Genomic DNA, 19,464 nt, shown 5'->3' with positions numbered 1-19,464 from the left:
CTAGTAGGTAATAACCAAAAGTGTCTTTTTCCTGTATCATAATTGTAATTGCTTTTTTTTTACTTACCTACACTCAAAACTTGTATTCTTCTTTGAAGATATTGTACTCGCAGATAGAGACTTTAAGCTGCAGATTCCTCACCTTTTGAATATTTTCCCGGGCGTCAAACTGGATCCGAAACGTTTTCAGCAATACCTCTGCATGCCACTAGATGGCACCATGCTGCTCCGCAATGACACCGTTCCTCTCCGGAAATGATGCTCGGGGCCTACAGAGTCACCACTCCCATGCACGGACGCCAGTTCCTTTCTTTCTACACCACCAGATGTGGATCCGGACCTCTGTCTCTCGTCTAACTAAGACATTTACCTAAGAAATGTAGTTTTATTTTTACAGAGTGCAAGGGAATGTCGCCCCCAAAAAAGTACGGTTTAAAATCCTGAAGGGACTGTCTCAAACAGAGCTCCATCAGGTATGCCTATGATACCCGAGATTGAGTCACAGCACTTAAGTCCGCAGTGAATGCGTATTGATGAACCTGAAGGCCACCCAGGTCTGCGAGGGGAAACTTTACATCGCCAAACACAAGAAGGCTTTGAGACAAGCCCGGCCGAAGTCGAAAATAGGTCCCCGTTCCATTCTCGATCCAGGAGTTCACTCAGCCATTCCAGATGTCAGTCTTCGTTGAGGTCTAAATCATCTGGTAAGTCAAAGAAACATAGAAAAATATATATATCAAAGCGGAACAGTGCCCCCTCTAGCCCCTCGTGCTCACCGGAGAAGGCACAGGGACGGCATCATGGCTCTCAATTTCACTCCCAAAATTTTTGAAGAGTTGTGCGAGGCCATAATCCGACACTTCGGCTCTTCACCATTTAAAAAACACATCTTTTAGTGAAGCTGCTTTTTAAATTGCAGGTCTGAAAATGCCACTTTTAGAAAGTGAGCATTTTCTTACTTTAACCATTCTATGCCTCTGCCTGTCTCTTAATATACATCTGGGTCCTTGCACAAAGAAGTCTCCACCCCCAGTAGTGTGTCTTGACCTAGGGCAAGGAAGGTAAGGGTCTTCTGCACTAAAAAGACTTTCCTTTGAAGTTTGCCTACTTCAAAGGATGAAATGGGTAGAAGTATTGGACCTGTGACACCATATACTCAGAACACTTCTGGACTGAGGACATTCTGCCAGAAAGAAGAGATGCGTTGCTGTCAGGAGAGACTGCACTTTGCTGTTTACTTTGCTGAACTGGCCTGCTGCTTGCTGCTTCTGTCGTGGGAGCAAACAGACTGGACTTTGCTTTCTACATCCTGCTTTCCAAGTTTCTTTAAGGGTTTGAGTTGAGCTTGCCTCCTGGTGGAAGTCTCAGGGCCATCAAAGACATAATCTGCCAGCACCTGGGCTCCTCTGCCGAGAGCCCTGTCCTACCAATTACAGTTCTAGGCCCTTGTAAGTGAGTTCTGGTGCTAAAAGAAGAAAACCACGCATCAACTCCAAGATTCAGTTAGAAATCGGCCGCTGCCCCCACCGAAGCTGGGCACCTGCTCGCCAAGTGCACAACGCCCCTACTGTCGTGTACAAACACAAGTTCCAACTTTGCACCGGGGCCCCAAAGAATCGCTGTTGCAGGAGTCTCGAGCACCACATCACCGACATCCGTGACACACCACTCCGACTTTGCGCCTGTGGTTCAATATTTACGCCGCAGAAATTACACATCATGCTGTGATACTGACTGATCATCAACAGTGTGTGGCCTTCAGGAACCGAGGCAACACACACCCAATCAACACATCACCTTCGGTGTGCCTTGCATCGTTCCCGGGCATTAGTGGCTCAATGACCCAGCACCGCCTCCAGGAACCGACGCATCACCTCCGTTGTGCCATGCACCATAATTGAGTGCTAACGCACCAATGACCTGCACAGCAGTAAAGAACCGACGCATCACCTGCTTTAATAACGCCTCACCACCCCTGCGCCACACATCGTCTCTGATTTTTTACGCATCTAAGGTACTTTGTCACGGTCAAGCGCAACCATTGATTTCTAAGAGCTATAACTTTATCTAACCTTGAAAATTCATGTATTGACGTGTGTGAAGGATTTTTGTCTTGTTTAATCTGATAAATACTGGCTATTTTTCAAAACTGGTGTGGAGTCTTTTTGTGGTGTTTTCACTGTGTAACTATGTGTGTGTACAAATACTTTACACATTTCCTCTGGAGATAAGCCTGACTGATCTTGCCAAGCTACCAAGGGGGTGAACACTGGTTATTCTGAGGGTGTAACTTACCTACCCTGACTAGAGAGAGGGTCCCTACTTGGACAGGGTGCAAACCACTGCCAACTAGAGACCACATTTCTAACACTCGCCAGCTGCACTAATCCTACCACTTCTTTCACGGCCTTGGTAGAGCAGTCACATACTGCCAGCCTGCCCATCCTCAGCAAGGAACCCAGCAGTTTTACGGTTCAAGCTGTGGTGCCAACTGTCCCCACCGTCAGGGCCAACAGCCTGCCCAGCCCACTGACTTCCCTCTGCAAAACCCCTCTAGCGTGCTCTTAGCAAAGCATAGCCACCTTGTTGGATGCAGGATCTAACAATTCTTACTGGGTTGGCATGCCAAACTTCCGACAGAAGGATCCTGCAGATCGTTTGCAAAGGCTATGCCTTACCTTTAATTTCTTCTCTGCCATACCTTTCACCGTCCCAACAATGACTGATGGAGGACCATCTGTCCCTATTGTAACAGACAGTACAGCCCCTTTTGGCAAAAGGGACTATTGAGAGGGAGCCTTCACCAGAAGTAGGACATTGTTGCTATTCTGCTATTTTCTGGTGCCCATGAAGGATGGAGGTTGTCGTCTAATTCTAGACCTGCATCCCCTCAACTTCTTTCTCCGCCAGGCTAAATACAAAATGTTCACACTGGCACAGGTCTTTTCTTCACTCAACCCTCGAGACTGGATAGTGGCGCTAGACTTGCAGGACACCTGTTTCCATGTACCGGTTCTGCAGGCCCATCGGTGCTACCTGCTGTTCGTGATGGGACAGGAGCATTTTCAGTTTGCTGTGCTCCACGTTTGTCTCATAAGCATCCCTCGTGTGTTCACTAAACTGATGGAAAAGCTCTGTCATCTTTGGGGTTCACTATCAACGTGCCGATGTCATACCAAACTCCCTCTCGGATGAGACTGTGAAAGATCTGCAGTGGTGGTTATTGGAACAAGATTGGGTTTGTGACATACACCTCATCCTTCTCCGCCGAGAGCTGACAGTGGTGACCGCTACATTGTTTCTGGGCTGAAGTGGCCATCTGGGAGAGGTGAAGATCATAGCCTTCTGGTCTCCGCTGAGTCATGACTTTAAATCAACCATCTCAACCATCTCTAGCAGAGGGCTATCCACTTGGCGTTAAAAGCCTACCTTTCAGCCATCAATGGGAAACTGGTACAACACCACCGCCATGTGGTACTGCAACAAACAGGGCAGGGTGGGGTTTCAGACACTGCGAGGGAATTTTCCTAGTGTCTTAACTACCTGCCGGATCATTGAATGCCAGCCATTGACGCCTAGTTGACCATGAGTGGTAGTTACACCTAGAGGTGGTGCAAGGTGTCTTCCACGAATAGGGAGAACTTTGACTTGATCTGTTCTCCACCTCCAAGAACACACAATGTCAGCACTTCTGTGCATTGGAGTTTCCAATGTGTCTCTCGTTAAGAGACATGTTCTGCCTTGAGTGAAACACGGGACTCCTGTAAGCCTTTCTGCCGAAACCACTCCTGCCCCGAGTTTTCAGGAAGACCAGGACAGCCAGGCCCAAGTTATCCTAGAGGGCCCAGAGGAGCTACAGAGAGTATGGTACCCAGAACTCCTGGGCATGAGCATCTGTCCGTCGATCAGGCTGCCCCTCCGAAAGTTTCCAAGTCAACAAGAGCTGTAGAGGGTTTCTGTATCAAGGACGCCTTCCAATCAAAAAGCCGAAACAATCTGCACAGCCCCTGATACTTATCACACAGGATATATACATATATATTTCTCTCAATAGGCAACACCTATTATTTTTGTTGTGCGTTATGGGAGGTTCCTGCTCAAATATGCGTTTAGAGATTAACCCGAATGTGTATGTATGTATGTGTATTTATATATATATATATATATATATATATATATATATATATATATACACACACACATTAGCATGAGCCACTTTTTTTCTATAGGGAAGGTTACTTGCACTATGCACACCTTTCTCTGCATATATGCAGACGAAGTACAATATTATTATGAGCTAGGAACTTTCTGTACTTTACAGGAAATATGCACAGTGCACTTTAATACATCTCCAATATTTATTTTTAGCATTTTTGTATGGCCATGTCTGTGAACAAATCTGAGGGTTTATGCTTTAAGATTTAATTATGGACATCGAATATTGGTGCAATCTGCAGTACTGTCTCCCCTTTTGTTCCCAAGCCCATGTCTAGATCTAGGTTTGAATTCTGGCCTATAGAACTATTTGACACAGTTTCATACTACTAAGGATATCCATTTGGAACACGGTCATAGATTATTAGCATGTTTTTTTGATTAGCGGTAGGGATGGGTCCCCTAATCCCATAATGTCTTCCCTCGAATTGTGGAGCTATTTATCTCTATTTTCTTATGCCTGGCATGTCATATTGGATTGGTCCTCTAGGAATGATGTATATAATTTTGCATGATTTTGCATATTCTATATGCCAGATGAATCTTTGGAAGTCTTAACTTGATATCTTTATCTTCGTGTCCCTGATACTTTGTGTACTTTACAAGGTCGAAATGAATATCATATGTTTATTTGCAATGCTGCCAACTAATTTTGAATTTATTGTTTTTCTGTAATCAAAATGAAATATGTGAGACGTTCTATGGTTGTGTCCCCTTTAAAACATTAAAACATATGGAAGTTTTTAATTGGTTGTGGGAGAAAGGGTAGTGATTTCCCTTTAAATTAACACACTATACTTCACTCTATGACCCAGTAGAAGGCTCAAACAGAAAAGCGTAGGTCAGCTTTGTTTGTATGCACATCTGCACTTTGCTGGTTATGGCCCCATGACGAATGGTGGCTTACTCAATTGAAAAATAAAATACCTCGTCGCAAAGGGTTTGTTGTGCCATTCTTCTGTTCGCCCTTGGAAACGTGTGGTGAATCACAGGGCGTTTATGCACGGAGGTTGAAACAGAAAATATATATATATATATATATATATCCTGTGTGATAAGAATCAGGCGCAGTTTGTATTGCCCCTCCGGAGGTATCTGCTGCATGTTCATGCTAGGAGATTTAGCGGTGACAGGTGAACACCTTTGAACTTCCTCCGGAGGTGGTTAATGTGATCTTGGCAGTCAGGTGTCCCTCGACAAAAACTGTATACACCTGTTGTTGCGACAGATTTATGGCTTAATGCGGTACACAGAAGATTGCTCCACTACAGGTAAAGATGTCTGATGTTTTGTTGTTTCTCTTGTCCCTAGCCCGGCAAAGCCTTTTCACGGGGCCAGACCAGCCTTCCTTGTTTAAATCTCTAGTTGTTATGCATTTTTTTAAAGATTTACAACATTTGTTTCCACCCTCTCCCTTTGTCATGCCACTGTGGGACCTTAATGTGGTCCTTACACTTCTAACAAGCACTCCCTTAAAGTTGCTTCACAGCTTCCCCTTGCACCTTCTCACCCTCAAGACGGCGCTCCTCGTCATCATCCTATTGGCGTGGCCAGAGGGGGCTTCAGGTTCTGTGTCAACCTGCCGTACACCACCTTCTTTCTAGACAAGATAGTTTTGCAGACAGGGGCATCTTTCTTGCCTACAGTTGTCACTCCGTTCCACATCGGTCAGAACATCACCTCAATGGCATTCCATGCTTTGGCTCACCCCTCTGAGGAGGTGGAGAAACTCCATTGTTTGGACTCCAAAAGAGCGCTGAGTATTACATTGATCGTACCAAAGAAGACCTGGTGGACAATCAGCTCTTTGTGGTGTTCTCTGGAGTGAAAAATGGGAAGGCTGTGCAGAAAAGAACCATCTCCAGCTGGATCGTGCTCTGCATTAAGATCTGCTATGCGTTGGCTAAACAAACAGCCTCTGAATGGAAAACGCATCCTTATTCTCTTAGAGTCCAGGCTGCTACCTCTGTATTAGCATGCAGAGTCCTTTTTCTTGGACATCTGCCAGGCAGCTACTTGAACGTCTCTCATTACGTTCAAAAAGCACTAATGTCTGGACAATCAGATACGCTGAGAAGGGCATTTTCAGGACTTTCTGGTTTGGAGTTCATTCACATACCCGCCTATAAATAAGTACTGCTTTGGTATCCATTCAAAAGATGAGAAATCTGTGCCTAGATGTCTCTATCAGAAGAACAAGTTACGTACCTTCAGTGACGCTCTTTCAGGTAAAGTCTCCATCTAGCTGCAGTTTCCTCACCAACCCTCCCATCCTCCCCGTTCTGTGAGTGGACTTCGTCTTTTAATAAGATCTCAGGTCTAGGACTCTGCACACTAATCACATGAGTTTGCTTTTGGGGCTCTGCGTCTGGGGGGCAGGGACACTTTTGAAAGCAACTGACGACAGTGCATGGGAGTGGCGCCTTTAATGGCCCTGAATGTAATTTCCAGAGGTACTGCTGAAAGGTTTCCGGGTCCAGTCGGATGCCAAGGAAAATATTCAAAAGGTGAGGAATCTGCAGCTAGACATAGTGACTACCAGGAACAGAGTTACAGAAGGTAATTAACTTGTTCTTCTGGACATTGAGTTTATTTAGTGTTGATTTATTAATTATCTGAGTTTCTACCACATACCTGGTTATCCAATTGAGTTCTGTTACTGGCTCTGGCCACCAGTGGTTAAAGACAGTACCCACACAAAGTACTACACATTAATTACTGACTCTCCCTGGGCCCCAAAACTAGGCCTCAAATCTAGGCTTAAGATAAAGTGATCTGATGCAATACTTGTCTCAGAGACTATCCAGTACCTTTGGGTTTTCTAGGTCCTGCAGAATAGGCCTGGCAAGGGATGTGATCATGTGTATTGCAGGCCATTTGTGTTGAAAAGTAAGGCAGAGTCTATGGCTCTCTATAGTGAATCAATCATGTATTTTTAGATATCATGGTCATTTCTGGTAGAACGAAAGTCTTAGGAAAGCACTAAAGAAACAAACTGGGACATAGAGGCCTAGATACTGAAACAGGGAGATGGTGGACAGTGGAGCAGGGTGACACTGGACATTGAGTCAGGGAAATATAGACATGAACACCGAGGCAAGGAGACATGAGACCAGAGAGAAGTGTACACTAACTCAGGGGTGTGCTGCTCAGAAAGTTAAAATAACAAAATACAGAAAACCCTCAGCAACATAAAGCCAAGGTGTTGGCAAATGTGCTTTATGCATATGATTAAACATACATGAAATGAGCTACAAATTGTTGCTCCACATTGCAACGGTCCCATTCTTTTAGTCACTCACCTGAGATTGCCACGGCCCGGTACCTGGGAACAACCGCGGAGAAGCCAGAGATGCTCTCACAACCTTCAGGGAAGGAGACAGTGCTGGAGTCCAGCACCCGCATTGTGGGGTTTATAAATACCTTGAGGGGAAAGGATGCAAGCTCCCTAACCTCCCTCACACTTGGATCATTCTGGTTGTACATGGCCTCTGTGAACTCCATCACCAGCACCTGCAGGGGCACTCCAACCTGAGGTGCACTCAGCCCCACACACTCTGTACGCCTCATCACCTTCACCAAAGTCCGAATGAGCGTTTGAATCTCTGCTGTTGTGATATGAGCTGGGTCAACTGGTGCTGCCAGGGAACGAAGCATGGGATCCCCAACTTGGCACACGTGGTGGTAAGGGGGTGTGGGTGGCTTCAGGACCTTGCGCTTCAAGTACTGCCAATAACTGCGTGTTTTTTCTTGGGAGGAATAACTACAGCTCCTCCAGGAGGTGAGGCGGCTGCAGATTTTTGGCAAATGCAGTAAGGTGCTGGCAGGAATTCCATTAGAAATTAAAAATACTCCTTTCTTCTCGTACTGGCTTAGCAGACAGCTTGTGAAATTTCCAAGCCTGGCCGCTCCCATTGATACAGAACTTCACTTCACCAAACCTGAAAAAACAGCAATAGAAAGCCATAAGATTCAGTGACAAATTTACCATATAGCGAAAAACTGTTCAAATCCAATTTCAACCTGATCACTCACTCAAAGACATTTAGTTTTTAATATGACTCTTTTGAAACTGTGCTTCCCTGTTTCACTTCCACCAGATGCAGGTAATACAAACATTCTTGAATCCATATAGTTTTTACATAGTGCAGTGCTGCAAAATTACACCTTTTTGGTCACCCCAAATTTATAATTTCTTTGGGATTTAACTGCTAGTAATCGTGAACTCTAACACTGGAATACTGCTAACCAGAGCCCTATGTATGAGCTTGGACACCTAAAACATTTCAATATTGTATTAAAACCTGATGAGCAAGTTTAACTTTCTCTTAAAGTCATAGTATATGGTGACGAAGTACACCCATGGTACGCAAAGTTAAATGCCACTTGTGGACGGCAGCACCTATTGTGCCATCTACTACAGTAGCAGTGGAAACACAGCTTCAGACCTACGCTGTGTAGTCTGACAGCAGCTTAAACCCTGCTGTACAGACCTGTCAAAAATCACTCTTTTGAAAGGTTGCAAAATCTAATTTAAAATATTAAATAAGTCACCTCCTAAGCGCACCTTGCTTCCCTCAATATAGGGTGCAGAATATTTAAGAATGGAACCTGTGTGATAATAAAAAGAACATGTTTCCACAGTGACTATGCCCAAAACGACATTGTCACCGGTCAGGAGTTAACTAGCACATAGGAAAAGTCAAAGTATGCATTATACACTCTATAGCTTTGGACCTGCACCAGCTACAGACGCCATTCAAACACTTATTTGAAATTAAATAACAATCCAATCAAATGATAAAGTTGGATTTTTATTAAATAGATTGAAAATGTAACTTCTAGAAAGTTACCTTTACCCTGCCTGAAACTGCTGGAGGGTAATTTGCAATATCTCTCTAGCAACTGCCCAGTCTATCCTAGGCCGGAATTAGTTGTGAAAGAGATGTGAAAACATCTCCCAGAGAAAAAAAAAAGCTTGGGAGAAGGGATGTGTTTTCTTTTCCATGCAGGCAAGAAGACCAGCTGGGGGTAGGCCCAGGAACTTAATTAGCTACATAGGGGCCTGGCATGTCAAAAGCAAATGTTAGGCGACACTTAGAAAGGTCCCAGCTTTTGTCCTCCTAATCAGGATGACACCAAACCATATGGGAGGAAGGCTATCCTCAGAACTGGTTTTGAGGGACGTCAGAGGAAGTCATTGCGCATTAGTGTGGTCAAACCTCTGGGTGGGCACATGTGCTCTGCACAAGGGAGAAGAGTATTCCCATCTTGGATTTTGAGAATGAGGGGCATTGTGGAATTGTTTGCAGTTTGGTGAGCAGGAATTGCTGAAAAAATGGGTAGGGTTACTGCTGAAAACTTTAAACCAATTAATTAGAGAGATGCCATGAGTCTTCCCAACCCACAGTTTGGTGAACCATACAAAGGTGGACCCTCACCCAGCCTTCCTCAGAACAGTTTCTGAATCTGCAGTAGAACAGGAGAGGACTGGACCTGCTGTCTGTGACTCTGGGGAGCTTTGAAGGACTGAATCTGCTCCATCTTCCACCTAGGATGAAGAAAAACACTTCAAACGTCAATTGGCTGACCTCCTGTGTGGCTAAAGGGACACAAAAAGCTGTGAAAGGCCTTTCTCTACAATTCTCAGCTGACCAGTGGCAACTGAAACTTGGACTGGACTTTGCTGGTGGCCTCTGCCTGGCAAACAGAGTCTCACGGTGCCCCCTAAAGTTCTAGGGGAATTAGAAGTGTACTCCTGTGGTTGCTTGGGCACGAAAAGTCTGGAAACTTTATACAACTTTTGTTGCCCAGCTCTAGAGCCAAGGGGACATACCGCGCAAAGTACCAAGCAGGTAGTTCAACAGAATCTGGCTGAATTTCAGCTGTATTCCTCTGAAAGGCTCCAGTATCTCTGAAAAAACGACATCCCTTTTTAGGTTGAAGCCCTGTTGCGGTTCATCAAGATCATACAGAGGTTTGGAGCCTAGCCATTGGGTACCACTGGTGGTTTCCTTGTTACTCTCATTTGCCTACTTCTTATTTTATTTGTGTCCCAGCTTGTCAATCTCGTGTTTGTCCCTGCCATGGAAAAATACAGAAGAAACCTCTATCAAGACCTAAATTACTTTCAAACTGACCTCTTCATGTTCTGTCCTGCCAACAAATAGTCTGTATCTAGGAACACATTAAAGTAAATACAAAGGAGTAGTGAGTATGGTGAGAATGTATATGTGTTGGTAGCTGTGGGGTTGTTAATATTTATGAACATATTGTTTGTCATTATGTATTATATGCAATATATTTTTTTGTACAAATTATCAGATGTCATTATTGAAGATGAATCCAAAAATATTTTTCTAATTAATTCTTCAAATCAAATAATTCTTTGAAATAAAAAAATAAAATGAGCTTAAAATATTCCTTTCTATTTACTTTAATGTGTTCCTAGATACAGACTATTTGTTGGCAGGACAGAACCTGAACAGGTCTGTTTGAAAGTAATTTAGGTCTTGATAGAGGTTTCTTCTGTATTTTTCTTGTTTCCCCCCCTTCTCTTAGACCTTAAAGTACCCTTAGGGGGCGCCTTTTTCTTTATAGTGTCCCTGCCATGGAGTCTCTTTACATCTATTTGTCGTCGCTGTTGCCACTGCTCACTTTTCAATAACTTTTTTTTTTGTGTTAAGCACTCCATGGGAGTGTGTGTGTGTTTCTGAGCTGCCTCAGTCGTGTGCTTCTCTCCCACTACCCTCTGAGATGGATTAGCTTTGCCAATGCTGGTCATTTCTTATTTTGAGTTGCTTTGTGGCAGCCAACTTTGAGCCGCCTTTAAACATAATATTTAGAATTCAAACCATACACACATCAAGGATCCATTAGTTATTCATTTTACATAGCAATAGTGTTTGCTTATCTCCACCCTTTAAATAGTATTTTACCAAATGTTGTACCTTGATGTGTAATGTTATTCTATCCAACCTCTCAGGTTGCTTTTACAGCATTTGCTCATAATATGTTATGAAAAATCACTGCTATGTGACAAAGGAAGCCATTGGAGTCACAAAACAGAATTCCGTTGAACTAACATTCAAGAGGCCTATTTATCTTGTATTGTTCTACGTTTGGCAAACATTGCTACGTGTTGAAATTTTTTCCTTTTCAGTTGAGCTGCGTAAAACGTACAACGCGCCTCAATGAAATTCCAGCCACCACAAAGGTTGCTCCTCAATCATTTGCTAATAGTACAATTACTAAAACACAGCTATTTCAAGAATGAAGCCAGCACTGTGAGTAAACCGAAGTTTCGTGGAAGCACAAATATTCTTAAATGGTAGAAGTATTTGTGTCATTGGTGTGCACCCTTGTGTCTAAAGCTTCAGCACTGTGAGCTGTAAAATGTAAGCACCCTAGGAGCTACTAGTGGCAGCCCATTTGAGTGAAATCCAAACCATTCAGACAGTAAAGTACCATCATTTGCTGAGAAACTTCACTAGAGCAATGGAGTTTTGTTTTACAAGAAAATCATGTGCTTTCAAACAAATGTAATATGTTTCTCCTCAAAACTTCAGTTAGCAATGCAGTTGTTACCAGGGAGCATACCACATGAATGTGTTACACTAGTTAATACCTAGCTGATAACATTGAAAAACAATTCTCTTGAGCACAGTCAAATGCACATTTCTTTTAGCAGTGTTTAATAGAGAAACCTTATGTTATGCTGCTGGGAGATTATGATTTGCCAGAATCACAGGATGCTGAGCAGAGGGTTTCGAACCTAGCTACCTATGTAGCCATTATCCCACATGTGCATAACTTCATAAAACTTTGTTATGAACTCAGACTATAAAATTACACAGTTTTTACAATACATCTCAGAAAAGGAAAGCTCTATGTCACTATGAAACCAAGGTATTATATTAAAAAAAAATTCTAATATGAATACCATGCTAATGCAGAGTTGCAGTTTTTAATTTTGTATAAGTCAATAATAATGTTTTCCCTTTTCCAATTTTCAATAACAACTTAATACAATTCCACACTTATGCCTGTACCACATTGGACAGCATTCTTTAAGTGTTTTTAAAGCAAATCAAAACTATAACAAGCATTTGCAATGCAATAGGTCTCGCATTTTGAGAGTTCTAGCTATGGCGTAGTAAATAACAAAGTGTTTTACATCGCATTTTTCCCCAGAATTGGCAATGCCAGTAGGTTTGGCTATCAGGTAACAAACATTTGTGCATACAGCACATGCAAACAGCATTTTTTGAATGCTTGTTCGCAGGATTACGTGTAAACAAAACACAAGTGTGCACATACATCGAAGGAAGCACCGCCAAGGCCTTCTAATTAAAACACGAGCTTAAACCGCACCCAAAATAATTAATTACCTAACCCTGGCCATGTTCTCAAATTCAACACACCCCAGTACAGTCTTTTATTCCTTCACTTCATCACTTACAATATTTACATTACTCCTTGCTTCCTATTTTTACTAACTCAAAGCTGAAGTACAGACCCTACAGCGCAACCAACTATCCTGCAACATAGAACCTCTTTCAAGGCAAAGCTTGCAAAAAGCCGGAGAGTCATGTAATCTCCGTCAGCATCGACTTCACGCTGGCCACAAAACACTAATTGGCGACAAAAAAACCCCAAAGCGGAGCGCACTAATCGGGTGCCTCTTAAGGCTTACGCTGACGATGGAAAGGTTTGAAGAGCAAAATCACAGACGCCCGTTCTGAGAACCCTAAAGAGAAACGGGGAGCCTGTGGAGCCGGGGTTTCACAATCCGTTTCTCCCAGCTTCTTTGTTAATCTTATTATACTGTTCCAAACGTGCAAAAGGGAATAACCTGCGAGATGTTTACCAATGTATTAGCGCATTGTAATTGAAAAAAAATAGTTTGGAACAAAAATGTAACACACACGTCCAAAACAAAATCATAAAATGTCTCTTGTTTAATGTCTACATTATAAAATATACTTTCAGGGTGAAAGTCAACGGATCAATGTAGTTTCTTTATATTACTGTACAAGACAGACTTTATTAAAGACGTGTAAACAAAAATTATGCGACTTGACCTTGCAAATGAAACCGTGAAACAACAAAACACCAAGCAAGACTTTGCAATTTGGAATAAAGAAAAAAAAACGCACTTAACTGAGAGGAAAGTTCAATGTTTGTTAACAAAAGCATAAAAAAAAAAACATTTCTTCAAATGATAGGGGAAAAGACCTACTCAACATGAACTCAATATGGGAAGGTATAGTTGTATATAAGATGTGCAAAAAGAATTAACAATGTAGAACTGGGTTATAGAAAGGAAAACTACAGATTGGGGCAAATATTCCAACCCACAGCTTCAATATCTTACCCTTCGATTCACGGGTACGGAATCCTTCGAATTCTAAAAAGATGACCTCGCCCTAAAACCAAGCAGCTGCCTGGACGAAGGCTTTACTGTGGCGCGAAGGCGTTACTCGGCTATGAAATGCCCGAGCCCTTCAAGAAATTACACGCAAGGAAGGATTTGCACAAATTTGACCACGACGCTTTCAGAATTTCCATAAAAACATTAAGGCAAAAAAGTCCCGTCTAGTTCCAAAAGTGCATTATGAACGATAAGTAAATCCTGCTGGATACAGTCTGGTGTCTCCCTCGAGCTCAGTTCCTGGAGTGATAATGTTCTGAACTTAAAACACACACGCTCTTTCACCAGGACATCCCGAGTGCACACAATGGCAACGCACAACAATCCGCGCGCCCCCATCTCCAACACAAGGAAATGGAATGTTCTATCTATACGCACATTTTTCTACAAATGCTCATCGGACACATTTTTTCCCCCTTCAGTTTGTAAAAAACGACAGATCTTTTTATGTTGGACGACTGCGCGTAACTACATACATCGCCAAGACCCAAACTGGCAAGTTCAATTAAAGCTAAAAAAAAAGTATGCCAGTGTGCTGTGGTGGTGTGATCAAAATATTGAGCTAATAAGATAAATACAAAAGTAAACTGGTAAACTGCAATGATCACTAAGGCAGCTATTGATAACAGTCAATTAAAGTGAAATCGTGGCACAGATAAAAAAATTATGTCATTATGAAAGTCTCTGCAGTGGTTGCTGAGCTTTCGATCAGTTGCCACTACCCATCATTGTGAGTGGCTTGATATTGTTCTGTGGCATTAACAACAAGATTTATGAGCCCATGTGCCGGGATCTGGAGAAAAACAAGCCCGGCGGACCGTGGCGCGCGCGCGCTTGGGGGCGGGGGAGCGGACCCTTTGAAGTGCTCCCAAAGGCGGATTGCATGGTGGCACGATGCGCGTGATTGTGCGCGTGCTAGCCATGCAATCCGCTTTTTGGGAGCACTTTTCAAACCCGCTTTCTATAGTCTCGCTTTGCGATCGCTTACGCGATAGCAAGGTCGAGACCTAAAAACCAGTAGCTAGAACTGAGTCTGCATAGTAAAGGTGAGACCTATTGGGTTTTCCAACGCTTGTTGGATTAATGATTTTGAAATGTTTGGACCTCCAGACTGTCTCCAAGACCAATACACGTATTGTATCTGATCAAGGCTCCATCACAGTTGGCCTCAAATTGTGCCTAGGTCCAGGTCTAATGTGTCCTTAGACCATCACTGGCGCTATTTTCACTTAAGACTTTAAACATTTATGCTCTAGTTCTCCTTATTATATTTTTCTTGTTTTGGTCTTACTCATAAATTTTTTCACTTTATTTTAAAATTGGTTATCGAATTTTAGTGTGCTTTTTGTCACTTTTTCTACTGTTTATGCACTGCTTGAATACTTTAACATTGCCATTGATTGAAGCCCGACAGCTTTATGTCACATTACCAGTGATTGAGCACAGGATTGTTTTATTTAATTTGTGTGACATCTAGCAGGCCTTATACTTTGAGGTGGACTCTTTTCCTTGGTGGACATAGAGGTTGATCTGACTGCCCGGGCTGACCTCACTGTGGGAGCGATGAAGGGCATGTGCAGAGGGAGGACGCTGAAGCTGGGACACAAGGCCAAGATGGATGACTACCTGAAATCCCTCTGGACTCGGGAAGAGGCATTCCAAGCACAGATCACTCAGAGGAGAATGAAGGAGAGGATGAAAATGGTTCAGACAAAAAGGAGACATGTGTCAGCCTGTTCCAACATAAAGTCACCAGTGCATACCCCAAGACTGGGAGCAATGTGAGCTCTCCAGCTGCGTGAGCCCCTTGAAGCGAGTACTCCCCAGCTGGAGTTCAAGAACAAGCAGACAGAATGAGAGCATAAGGCCCAGCTGGAGGAGAGGCTGGCCTTTAAAAAGAAGAAGCTTGCCATGACCCTTGAGACAGAGCGGCTGGCCCTTGCCATCGCCTTGGAAGAAAATAAGCTAGCACTGGAGATGCAGAATCTGGTCTTACAGCAGCAAAAGGCCAGGCCAGGGCCTGCACAGCCTGAAGGAGAAGAAAGTGGCAGTGAGAAGGAGATTTACACAAGGAGGTCTTGCGCCCCTGATTTCCCTAAAGATGTGATTCCTAGCTTTGTGGTGGGGGACAATACTGACAAATGGTACCTAGCTTATGAGCGGGCATTACAGATGTGCAAGGTCGAGCAAGAGTACTACAGAGCACTGTTGTGGGGGTTGGTAGTTACAGAGAGGAGGGATCCCTTCCATGCTATGGCTGAAGATGTAGCACACTCCCACACACACACACACATACACACATTAAGGGCCCTTTAGCCCATACATTTGGTCTCAAAACTGAGCAGTACAGGAAGAAATTCCAGACCCTGTGCAAAGGACCACAACACACCTGGGTGGATTTTGTTGACTGGCGGGCTGATTGAAGGGAAGTAATGTGAATACATATGATGGGCTTTATGATTTATTTATGTGAAAGAGCATTGCGAGTAATTGTCCTTTAGAGTTGAACCAGCACCTTTTGGATACTAAGCGGAGTTAATGAGTTGGCTAATGAGTGGGAAGGCACTTGTCTGTCTAAGAAGTCCCCAGGGGTAACTCGAAGATGGAGTCCAAGCTTTCCCAAAATAAAGGAGAAGAATAACAAAAATATAAAGAATGAGTTCCTAAGGGACTCAAAAATATGAACAGGAAGGATTACTAAGTAGCGTGGTGCGTACAAGGGAAAATAAACCCAAGCCCCCTCAAAGGCCAGTCTATGCTTAGACTGTCAGAAGCCTGAGCACACTGGAGACTCCGTCTGTTCCAAAAGCCCCCCACCAGAGGGCAGTCCCAGGGGAATGCTAGTGTTGGGATTCGGGTGGGCCCAGGGGAAACCACTGAAGCCACTTATGTTTCAATGGGTGGTTGAAGCATTGACCCCCTTACATCAGGAAGTATAGACAATGGCATGTCATCAATGCGAACTGTGTTGAAGCTTTAAGTGGCACTGGGGTTACTACTGCTACAGTGGCTGTCAAGTTGGTATCCTCAGAGTAGATCATCTTAGATACGTTCCATAGGATACCCAACACTAACAATGAGGGTGAACTATCACTCCATGGCTATGATCACATTGGAGTGTGGAAGAGTTACTTGCCCTTTAAAGGTAGTTCTTAGCCCAGCCAGGCCATGCCAGTGGAGTGTCTGTTAGGGAATGACTTTGAAACCTCTGCCTGGGCTAAGGTGGAAATTAGGTGTAATGCGGAGTCTGTCTGAGTGGGTGTGTGTGGCCACAAGGGCCAAGCAGACTATCAGAGAATTAACAGGGACAAGGAACTTGGGAGACTGGAACAATGACCCAAGTTTCCACAGCCAGGAGGAAGGGTAAGGGGTGCAAGAAACCAGTCCCCAAACTTACCAAGGCCCAGGAGCAGTCTGATCCAGAGGAGAAGGACCTAGGGCCTCAAGGGGAAGAAAAGATCCTCCTGGGAGACTTGCCAGAAATGTTTAGAATTTAAAGGGGGAGGAGGACTCTCAGAGGATGAAATTTTGCAAGGCACAGAGAGAGTTTCCAACCCCTGAAGGCATTTGAAACTAAGCTGGAGCCCAAGAGCAAGGGAATACCAGGGAGTCCCACAGGATCTACTGGGAAGATGGTGTCCTGTATATCAAGGTTATGTACCCTAAAGAGGAAGCAACCAGAAGGTTGGTAGTTCAACAGTTCTTTAGGGCCTTCTTGTAAGAGACAGCCCACAACATCCCCTTATCAACGTGGGAACAACTTCTCAATCATTTCTATGGGCCCACTAGGTTAAAGAGTTTGGTCCTACCCGCGTCACTTACCAAGCTATCAACGAGATAGGAAGGCATCCCAAAATTCCTGTAATACCATTTCCAGTGGTAGGGGCACCTTTTCAAGAGGTGGGAACGGACATTACTGATCCCATGGACCTCAGGACTGCTTCACACATTGGGTTGTGTTAGACTATGCTGCTTGGCATTCTGAAGTCATACCTCTGAGGACAGTAAATGTGCCCATGGTGGCCATGGCCCTGCTTAGTATCCTTACCAGAGTATGATTCCCTAAAGAGGTGGTTTCAGATCGGGGCACACATTTTCTGTCCATGTTCTTGAAGGCTATGTGGGATGAGTTTTGGATAACTAACAGGTTTACCACCACTTTGTACCCCAAAACCAATCGTCTTATTGAGAGATTCAACAATACCTCAAAAAGCAAGATCATGGGCTTAGATGAGAGCTCAGAGGGAAGTGGGGTGTCCTATTTCTTGTTGCCATGCTGGTTTGTCTACAGGGAAGTACCACAGAAAGAGTGGACTTCAATCTATTTGAGCTTCAATATACTCTGACAGTTTTTTTGAGTGTGGTCTGTGTAGGTTGGGACAAACCTTTAATGGAACCCAAACAGGACATGGGGATTATGCACTAGGTCTCCACTCTCGAATGGCAGAGTACATGAAGAAGACAAACAAAAATTAGAGGTCAGCCCGGAACTGGCAAAACAACGTCAGCCGATTGAAGCCTCACTATAAAGGGCCTGACATGACCATGTTGATGATGAGTAATAGGAGGCAAGGAGGAAGAGAGTGAGCTACTTCCAGACCAGTCTCACAACGACAGACCAGTTGCACTACGGCCAAGATGACTCAGTTGAGGGACTAGTGCTCTTTCCAACTCCGACAGATCATCAGCAGAGGGACTGTCATCCATTACTGGGACATGTTGTAGGGCTTTTTTCTTTGACACTCTTGTGTGTTCTTGATACTGGTGACAGCTTACCTGTCATGAATACAACTTGCAGGCTGTCAGATAAAGTGAGGTCATGCATCAAGGATGAGGGTTTTCAAGATACTGTCCCTTGTGGTGATTGATCCAGCAGATTAAAGAGAGCAGAACGACTGCTCTGGAATCTAAGTGCACTTTTGCGCCCTAAGGCTACATGGTTTACACCTTAACGTCTTTCAATAAAAAGATCTAAGACCATTCAGATTGTATACTAGAACATTACTTAAAACTGAAACTGAAAATACGAAACACAATGTAGAAACCAAAGTTGCTTGCAAATTTGTATTTTTCTTGGCTTCACAAGATTTTTCACAAATGTTAAATCATCACATTCATGGAGTCCGAAGACAATCGTACAGTATCTCATTTCTTTACAGATTAAAACAACACCCAATGCATTTTGGGTCCATAGACCCTTCTTCAGGAGTCACTATAAGCAAAGAAAATATGACGATCAGTCAATTGCTGCTGAATGGTATTGTGACATTTACTTTGACTCATCACAAGGAAAAGGTGGTATTGTGTGGAAAAGTTGGAGATCCACTTTAAAGGAAGTGGTATAAACAAACACAACAAGGATGTGGAGGCATACTAGGTGATTTGAGCATCTCAAGGAACTGCCTTAACCAACATGCATCAGGCCGACTACTCGTGTACCTTATGTGAACTAAAAGGAACCGGTAGTGCTAAGATGGTGAAAACAGTGAATTTGTATGGGACTCGCCCGTACCCTGCATGTACTTAAGGATTTAGTAACAAACACATCCCTGACCTTTTTACTAGCAATTAAAGGTGGTGCTCTTGTTGTCATGGACCGTGATTTTCACACACACAAAGTAGAAGAACATGTCAGAGACGACACTACCTCTACTTACCCTTGCACCAAGATCCCACATCTGAACTCAAATGGGTGCTCACTCTGATTCTGGACAGAGCTCTTGAACTGGAATGGAGACTTTCACCGGGATCAATCAACTTGGTGTATCTGACCTGGGCTCCATCATGTCAGTCTCAAATCACACCTATAATCCAGG

At 43.6% G+C, this 19,464-nt stretch overlaps 1 protein-coding gene across 3 annotated transcripts in view; it reads right to left on the bottom strand.

Annotated features, from left to right (window-relative positions):
- The window catches only part of PDF (peptide deformylase, mitochondrial), a 101,054-nt gene that overhangs the window by 34,206 nt on the left and 47,384 nt on the right, over positions 1-19,464 (bottom strand). For 2 of the 3 annotated variants that reach the window (XM_085638221.1, XM_085638223.1), the window contains exon 2: positions 7,518-8,156. In XM_085638221.1, the coding sequence (XP_085494347.1) occupies positions 7,518-8,130 (613 nt within the window). In that variant the 5' untranslated portion in view covers positions 8,131-8,156. Of the gene's footprint in view, positions 1-7,517; positions 8,157-9,656; positions 9,767-19,464 lie in introns of all 3 variants that reach the window. The other variant, XM_085638222.1, reaches the window with a different exon arrangement.

The sequence above is a fragment of the Triturus cristatus genome, chromosome 12, assembly GCF_964204655.1.
Source record: "Triturus cristatus chromosome 12, aTriCri1.1, whole genome shotgun sequence".
Taxonomy (NCBI): domain Eukaryota; kingdom Metazoa; phylum Chordata; class Amphibia; order Caudata; family Salamandridae; genus Triturus; species Triturus cristatus.
This window is presented reverse-complemented; position numbering and strand designations above follow the sequence as displayed.